At 55.6% G+C, this 8,815-nt stretch overlaps 1 protein-coding gene across 1 annotated transcript in view; it reads left to right on the forward strand.

Annotated features, from left to right (window-relative positions):
• Position 1: 1 nt before the first annotated feature.
• Positions 2-8,815, forward strand: part of UNC119 (unc-119 lipid binding chaperone) — a gene marked incomplete at its 5' end in the record, with an annotated part of 11,736 nt that continues 2,922 nt past the window's right edge. The window contains 3 exons of the mRNA XM_026047930.1: positions 2-83; positions 5,986-6,099; positions 8,034-8,136. Of these exons, the coding sequence (XP_025903715.1) occupies positions 2-83; positions 5,986-6,099; positions 8,034-8,136 (299 nt within the window). The remainder of the gene's footprint in view (positions 84-5,985; positions 6,100-8,033; positions 8,137-8,815) is intronic.

The following is an 8,815-nucleotide window of genomic DNA, read 5'->3' on the forward strand; positions in this document are numbered from 1 at the left end:
GGCGGCGCGCGCCGAGGACGAGCTGGGCCGCAAGGCGCTCATCGGGCCCGACGACGTCCTGGCGCTGCAGCGGGTCACGAGCGGTGCGTGCGGCCCGGCGGGACCCCCCCGGGCGCGGGCAGACCTGCGGGGGGCGAGGGGGGGTCCGGAGCGCTCGGGCTCCCGGCCGGCGGGCGCCGCTTTGTGCGGGATGCGGCGCCTGCGGTGGCCCGGGGCGGCCCCCGACACCCGCGATTCCAGCGGCGCATCCCGGGAGCCGGTTTGCTGTGCCCGGCTGCACCGGCGCTACCGCAGCCGCCAGGGACAAGGGGTGCGGGGGCCCAGCGGCCCGTGCGCCCCCCGGGAGCCCTCTCCCCGGGGCTGCCGCCCCTGCCCCAAAGGCCCTTCTGCCCCGCCGGGTCTCGGGGCTGGCGGTGGCTGGGCGAGAGGCAGCCGCGGTGGCCAGGGCTCTGTCTGGAGCGGTGCAGCTGGGCTCGCTGGGGCAGGAGGGTGCGGGAGCTGTGCTGGCACCAGCGGCCGCCCAGCCTGGGATTGCGGAGGCTCCTCCGGAGAGGGGCTGCTGGTGCCGGCTGGTGCTTTGGCCTCTGCTCCCTGCCACGGGGAATCCGTGTGGAATCCTTCCACAGGAGTGGGAATCCCGCTCCTTGCCGCGTGGCGCGGGATGCGTGGGGCACTGGCACGTGCTGCCCTCGTACTCGTGCAAGCGGGACGCTGAGCACGAGCTGTGAAATGCCCCGTGCGTCGCTGCACGGTGGCCTGTGTCTGCAGAGGCTGCCCAGGGCCGGCGTGGGCCGTGCCAGGGGGCAGCCGGCCTCGCTGTCCCCTCCGTGTCGCTCTGGGCATGTGCCTGCGTTGGCAGCGCACCAGGAGGGCCCTGCTTTTCACCTGGGCTCTGTGACCGAGCTGCCCGCTACCTGCCCCGCATCCCTGCAGGGCAGCGCTCCTGGAAAGGAGCCGTTTCCAGGAGTTCTGCACCGCGTTCCCCACAGCGCGAGGGGGATGTGCTGGGACGGGCCAGGAGGGAACCGGCCGCCGTGAGGGGAGCCCAGGCTAAGCCCTGCCCCAGGAGAGCTCCTCACTGCTCCCTGTTCGAGCCGCCCGCTCGCCCCGTCGCGCTGTGTTTCAGTGTTCGGTGACGCTTTGCAGGGCCCCTCTGCGAGGCCCGTTCCTCGCTGGGTGGCTTAGGTGCAGGGAGCAAAGCACAAGATGTTTTCTGTGGTCCTTACCACGTAGCGTTTATTTGGGGCGTTCTGCGGCCTTTAATCATTTGCGTTGGGCTGCAGCAAGCTCGTAAAAATAGATGGCCAAAAATACCGATGTGAAATCATGGCAGTCTTGTGCTCCGGATGGAGGGAGCTGCGGGGAGGGGAAGGACCTCGTGCGGTGGGAGAGGAGCTTGTGGCCGCCCCAGCCCTCTCACAGTCCCCAAAGTGCCAGTGTGAGCAGGACAGCAGCTGAGCCCGTGCTCTCTCCTCCAGCCTGTTGTGAAGGGCCTCGTGAAATCCTTCTGCCTGCTCCGTATCCCGCCTGGCTCTGCTGGGTGAACTGTCCCTTTTATGCAGGGACGACGGCTCCCTGAAAACGGGTGCAACCGGTCCCGGCATCCCGCCCGGAGCCGCCTCGAGGGAGGGCAGCAATGGAGCAGGCGGCGGCGAGACGCGTGGCCTCGTCCCTGTCCCCTTTAGCTTAAGCCCGATGTATCCCCAGCTTCCATCCCCTTCCCATTCCTGGTGTTTGGGAGGCTCGGCCTCGGTGCTGGCACCTGGGACAATGTCTGGGCTGGGCTTATGCCCAGCTTGGCCTGGGAAGGAGGATAGAGGCTGTGGGGAGCCCGGCCCAGGGCAGAGCTCCGCACGCGGCCTCTCCAGGCTGGTTCTTGACATCCAGAGACTGAGCCAAGGTCACAGGGAGCCTGCAGCCTTGGTTATGTCTTTTAAAGGGCGTTAACAGTGGAGACTGGCTTTGAGATATGGTAAGGAGACCATAAGAGGACAGTGGGTGGAGAGGTGAAAGGTTAGGATTTCTCTTTCTTTTTTTTTAATTTCCTTCTCTCTCTCAAAAACAGTTGAATCCCGTTTCTTAGCAAGCCTCCACACCTGTGCCACCGCATCAGGCGGGCTGACGGCCTCCAGCCTTGTGCACCTTGGTTGCCGTGGCCAACAGATGAGGCAAAGGTGCGACGCTGCAGCGGGTCCAAGCTGCGGCGGGACATCCCCGCCGGCTCCTCCTGGAGCTCCGGACATTCCTGCTAGCTCCACCACCGGCACGAGGGCTGCGGGATGCGGCTCCGTGGCACTCGGCTCGGCAGGAGCTGGTGGGTGCGTTTGGGGCAGGGCTGGTGCAGCACCCAGAGGGTCGAGGTGCTTCAGGGCTTCTGGAGGGTGACAGAATCATAGGATCCTCGAGGTAGGAAGGGACCTCTTGAGATGGTCTAGTCCAATCCACCTGCACATGCAGGGTCACCTAGAGCACGTGGCACAGGATGAAATCGTCTCGGTGCCCTTGGAGCTCACGGGTAGGAGCCCGTCCCAGCACAAGCTGGGGATCGTACTGGGGGTCCCACTGCAGGGACCGGCTGCGTGTGTGGTAAGTGTTAAATGTCTCAGGCTGGCCAGCTGGAAAAGCAGAGGTGCTTGGTGGCCACAGAAGCCTTTCTGCTAGCCCAGAGAAACCTCTTTTGTAACCTGAGCGTGCAGGAAACCAGCAAGGGCAGCTAGGCTCTGCTCTTAATGTGTTTCTAATAAGCTTAGGCGGGAGTTGTGCAAACTGCCCTGCATATGGTACCTCCTTTCAGTGCTAAATTCTCTCCCAGCTCCGTGGCCGCTACCATTTCAGGGATGATCCTGGCGGATTGGGAAGCTGCTGTGGAAGAGCTGGGCCCTCCGGGTGGGCTGGCTGTGGCGTTGCTGCAGCAGGGAGAGGCACCAGGCGAATTAAACAGGGCTTTTTTTTTGCAATTAGCAGGATTTGTTACCGGCTCATGCAACTGTGGTTACTGAAAGAGGAAAAATAACTTCCAACACGATTAGCTTGGGATTAGCAAAGGAGCAGGGTAGAGCTGAGTTCAAATTGCAGTTAATTACCGAGGCAGGCGGAGGATCAGGGGAGCCCGTCTGCAATTACCGGGACGTCGGTGGCTGTGAGTGCCCCGTCCTGCCTCGTGGCGCTGGCCGAGGAGCTGCGCTGTCCTCGATTCTGCCACCCTCAGTCTTGGCGCTGTTGGGACAGGAGCCCTGATTAGCTGTGGGTGTCATGCGATGGGTGATGAGTCGCTGCTTGGTTGGGGTGAGGAAAACTCGACCAATGGGCAATCCTGCATCGCCGAGCGGTGCCCAGGAGCCCATTCCCTGGACAAGGTGACACGCACCAAGGCCCTTAGTGAGGCTTTGCTGTAACTCATCACTTAAGCGCTGATGGAGGCTTTTCTAGTAGTCCTGTGCTCAAGTATGAGCTGCTTAAATATAGGCGAGCACGTGTGGCAGCGCGTATGTGCAGGCAACGCACACGCACCGCGCTGCAGCAGCGCACTTCTTAAAAGTGTGCAGCATCCCAGGTGGAAAGGGGAGCACAAGCGGGAAGCCGGGATGAGGAGGCATCAGGCGCTTTGGGCAGGGGCTGCTTTGCTTTGGGTCAGCCCCGCGCACGGGAGCCGACGTCGCTTAGGTCCCCGCCGCGGTTTCGGCCTCAGGGCTGCGGCGCCCGGTCGGGCTCTTTCTCTTTCCGCCCTGAGTCCCGGCTCTGCCTCCCGCCGCCTCGCTGCTATTTTTGCTCGCTTCCTCCTGAGACGCTTCAATCTGATAATCTGCTAATCGCCAGCTCCCAGCGATTCATCTCCCGTTGACTTTGCTTTATACCTGGCTTACGTCTCGGCAGGAGCTTCCAAAAGAGGTGCTGACCTTGTCAGCTAATGCACCATAAAAATAGGGTGGTGTGGTAAGAGGAGCCTCCTCTTTCCCTAAATTTCCATGGCTGCTGGGACTGGGGAGTGACATTCCCAACATGAGCAGCTGCTGCATCCACCTGGTCTAGGACCATTTTCACCGTTGGATTTTGTGCTCTCCATTAGCCCCTCAGCTTTCGTCCCTGGGCTGTTAAAGGCTCAAAATAGGAGCTGCCCCACCTGGGTTTTGAAACCTTAAAGAGTGCCCCAGCAATGGTGGATGTTTGGGGGGGACAGGGGGTGGCAGAGAGGAGGTGCAGAGGGATGAGGAGCCCCAAACTCGGTGTCCCAGCAATGCCTCCTCTCCGCCGGGCGCCCGCTGGTGCGGATGCAGAGGGACTTGGAAAATACAGTGCTGACATTCAGCTCCCCGTGACTGCCACCAGACACCTAATCTGGTCCGCTGGATCATCCCAAGAGCAGGGAGACTCGGGCAGGAGAAAGTGCCAGCGTCCGCTCTCCGTGTGGGGACATGCGTCGGATGATCCCTCGCCTTTTGTGTCCTCCAGCATGCGGCTCCAAACACGTGCAATGGTTTGCTGTTGGCTCGCTCGTTTTTTTTTAAGCGGTTTTTCATACAAAGGGAGAATTTGTGACAAAACTGATTGTTTCTGGCTCACGAAGTCCATGGCCATGGCTGCCTCCTGCAGCAGTGAGCTCTGCATCCAGGCCCTTCCCGAGCAGCGTTGGGCTGCAGAGAGGGAATGACTCGCATGGGGATCGTGGTGGAGGGATTTGCTCCCCATTGCGGGAAGGTAGCCACAGGTGTGTGGGAGCAGCCCCACATGGCTCCTTGAGTTGATCCATTTTATTATTTTGAACAGGGATGGCAGCAGGCAAATTTTTAACACGGAGCGACAGGCCTGGATGCCCTTCTTTCCTGCAAGAAGAAGGAGGACAAACTCCATGGCAGTATTTTCCCTCTGGCTGTAAAGCTTCCCCAAAGACATCCGGTGGGATCTTGGCACTATGCTAAAAATATAAGTTTCAAATACAGTTGGAAAAAGCAGAAAAAGCAGGGAAAGAAACAGCGTGCGGGGCCTCAGGGTCTGGGATCAGGGATCGTGCCCGCGTTTGCTCCTTTTCCGGTGGCTCTGCTCTGTGCTCCTCTCCTCCGGATGAGTCACGGGCACCGTTACTGCAGCAACGGAGGGGATGAGACCGTTGCCATGGCGCTGGCCGGGCAGGAATTCTGCTGGAGGAAAACACTTAATAATTAACTGTCCGACAAGCCCATGTGGGTGCTCGGCCCTGGCACCGCCTGCGCCGTGGCTCCAAACCCAGGGGCGAAGCAGTGACTTCCTCCAGTGCCCATCCAGGTGGATGGATGCACCTAGGTTTTTGAAACAGGAACTGCAGTAAGTGAATAACTTGGACATGCATCGGGAATTGGCGTCTGGGAGACGGCTTAGAGTTCCAGTTCTGAGGTATCACTTCCACCTTTCCTAATATTTCTAACCCAAGTCTCTTGGACAAACGCAGCTATGTTCAAAAGCCAACCTAGCTTTTACACACACGTGCTTAGTTAGGTATCTCTGGATAAAGGAGGTTATTGGAGCTCTTTCCATCCGTGGGCACTCTGATCCCCCTTCCCACAGAGGAGCCTGTGATCCCAGCTGGGAGCTGGCTCACAGTGTGGGAAGGGCTCTGTTCCCAGGCTGTTCGCTAGCACGGGGAGAGGTTTCAGCCCGTTTTTGGGGCCGAGGAGCAGCTCCTGGCCTTGTGGCTGGGGAGCAGAGGCCGTGCCGGGGTGGCGGCGGCGCGGGCGGGAGGATGCTCCTGTCCCCGTGACGCGGGCGGCTTAGGGCCCGCAAAGCTGCTTAGCGCTTGCGTTCTGCCTGAGGGCAGTTTTCCAAGCGGGCAAAGCCTCTTACCCGGCAAAGGCTGGGATTTGGTGGAGGTCCTGCCTCTTCTCAATGCCCTGCGGGGAAACGGCTCTGCGCCGTGCTGGCCCAGGCGCTGACCTTGTGGGGCCAAGGCACAGCAGCCAGAAATACAGGGTGTTTCTGAGCATCCTTCATTCAGCCTTGCCCTTTCCTCTGCAGATTATTTGTGCACTCCAGAGGAAAATGTTTACAAGATCGACTTCACCAGGTTCAAAATCCGGGACATGGAGTCTGGCACGGTGCTGTTTGAAATCACCAAGCCGCCGGCTTCAGGTGAGTGCGCGCACCCAGTGCTGCTGTCGCTGCCAAATCCGTGCTGGGGGCAGCTTCCTTTTCGCCCTCTGTTCACTCAACAGGTTTCTCCAAACTAGGAATGAGAGCCCTGACTACAGCAGAGATGCTGTTCAGGTGTCCTGTTGTACCCACACGAGCAGTTAACGCTGTTGCTGCCTTCCTGCCATGGCCATCTGTGCTTAGAAAGGACAGATGGATGTTGTAAATAGAAGACGACAGGAGAAAAGAAGTCGGGATGTGTTGGTGCAGGGAGAGCCCCCTGTATATAGCTTAGCTGTCAAGCTAACACCTTTTTTTTTCAGGAGCCAGGAAAACAAGCATCTTTCAAAGACAGAAACCATATGTCAGTCATGCAATGGAGACAAACTGAAAACACGCTTCATTTTTCTATAATTGTTAGGTGTTACTTGTAACCATCGAGGTGTTACCTATTACCAGGGGATAATAAAACCTCAGCGCCACTGTTCTCCACTGAACGCTCTTTCAAGTCTTCGCTGTCTCCTTGCATATGAAAGGAATTTTTCCGTAGCTTCGAGATAGCAACCAAGAGGTGTGAGGTGCAAGAGCGTGTCCAGAGGCTGCAGTTCTGCATGGAGGTGGGAACAGTCACTCCAGAGCTCAGAAGTGGCTCAAGCCAAAGGACCATCCTGCAAATGCTCTGTCTTTGAGTGACCATCAGCGGCTACTGTAGAGAATCTTTCTCTCTCTCGTCCCTGTTCAGAATAGTTGAATATTCATTCAACATTATAGGGTTCCAAGAGCTCCTTCGCTGCACATTATATCTTTATACTTAATAGACCTCAGTGTCCTATAGCAAGGAATTTCCCAGCTTACCCACATGCTGTGGTTTTGTTTTGGCTCTTTTATCATCTACTTTGGTCAAGTGTTCCCTAATTTTCACACTAGAAGAACAGTAAGAAGTAGCAGTAAAGCTCCCAATACCTCTTCTCTTTTTCGAAAGCCAGATCTCTGTCTTCTCATTCAAAATCTGTGAGCAAAATCCGAAAGGAACTTTGTAAGGTGCATAACATGTGGGTGGCTTGCTCCCTGTATTTTTAAAGGAAGCATGTTTGGAGTAAATTGTCTTGCTAGGAATTTTAAAATTTTTGTTCTCTACAAATTTTTTTTTTTTTTTTTTTTTCATTTTCCCCCCTTCTAACATAGTGACTGTGAAATGCTGGTGTGAATCACGTTGTGGCCAACAGTCATTTTTATGAACTCAGTTTATAAAGCTGTGAAAGAACAGAGTAGAATGAGGTCACTGTGCATAGCCATCCTTAACAGCAAGGAAAATCAGAAATAGAAGCTCTAATGGAGAGTTTGTGATATTTTGGGTGTCCTTCATTTTGGTGAGGAACCCTCAAACTTTGATGTCTGCATTTTTTTTTGCTCATAACATACCTTTTCATGGTTAAAAATACACCACCGTTTGCTGCTCGCCCAGTTTCTTTACAGAGAGCTCTTTGTTTATCCCGTGTTCTGCCAGCACGGAGCCCTAGTTCTTTTTTATTCCTGGGGAACCAATTTCCAGCACTGCCAAATCAATAGCAATGGGCAGGCTGGAGTACTTAAAAAGACAGCACAACTTTGCTGCTGAAGCTGAGCTCGCTGCTTGCTTCTGAGGTGCAAACTGTGTGTTTTCTGTGCAACCAGGTACTTCTTGCTGCAGTTTGTTTGCTGTGTCCTGCGAGCATTTAAGGATAGATCAGGTAACTTTGCCCACTGTGAGGTGGAGAAGGTGGCAAAGGCCTTTCTGGTGCCCAGTGTGCTACGTGTTGGTCACTTGCCCTCATCCTCATGCGGGCTCCACTGAGGGCATGAGGCTGGGGAGGAGATCTCTGTTACTCTGGTATTTTCACCAGCTTTCTGCTCCTCGGACAAGAGTGATGGAGCTTTTCCTTGCCCTTTTCCAGAACGTGAGCACAATGACAAGAAGGACATCGACCCCAATGCCGGGCGGTTTGTACGTTACCAGTTTACCCCAGCTTTTCTGAGGCTACGGCAAGTGGGAGCCACGTAAGTCATCGCACCCGTGCTACTTTTTCTCGTGCAGAAACCTTCTGAGGTCTTATAAAACAAAAGCAGCTTGTACTGTTCCTATCAGTTTTGCATCTTAAGTTGGTCTAGTTGAGATCTCCTTTTATTATGAGGAGCTCCAAATATCTTGGCTGGTTGCCTCACATTCCTCATTCCTTCTGCTTGTTTATTTACGAGCTGTCCTGGGGCATGAGAGGTTAATGCTAAAAGGAGTTGTGTGAAGTGGACAAAGTGCCCAGATAACTCCCAATACTTCTCTGCAAATTATGGTTTGTTTGACAGAGGCTCTGCCCCTTTTGGAAGAGGTTTCTGCAGCCTTCCACGTGGCTTTCCCCAAAGACACTAAGCCAAAAATGGAAGTGAAATAGTGAAGCTGTGTTTGACACTTTCTGTACCAGAATCATCTTTGAGGTCATACCTTGTACATCCAGCAAAGAACCACATCAATTTCTCTGTAAAGCTTTCAGCCAAAGATATTGCTACTGTAATATAAGTGACAGGGTCTGTTTTTTGCTTTAGTATAAGCTAGTAGTGATTTTGTTTCCACACACACTATTTAACTGTGGAAAAATGCAAGTTGTAGCTTTTCTCTTCTCCCTCTCTCCCTCTCTCCCTCTCTCCCTCTCTCCCTCTCTCCCTCTCTCCCTCTCTCCCTCTC

Source organism: Nothoprocta perdicaria, unplaced genomic scaffold, assembly GCF_003342845.1.
Source record: "Nothoprocta perdicaria isolate Ctin4 unplaced genomic scaffold, notPer1 scaffold_50, whole genome shotgun sequence".
NCBI lineage: Eukaryota > Metazoa > Chordata > Aves > Tinamiformes > Tinamidae > Nothoprocta > Nothoprocta perdicaria.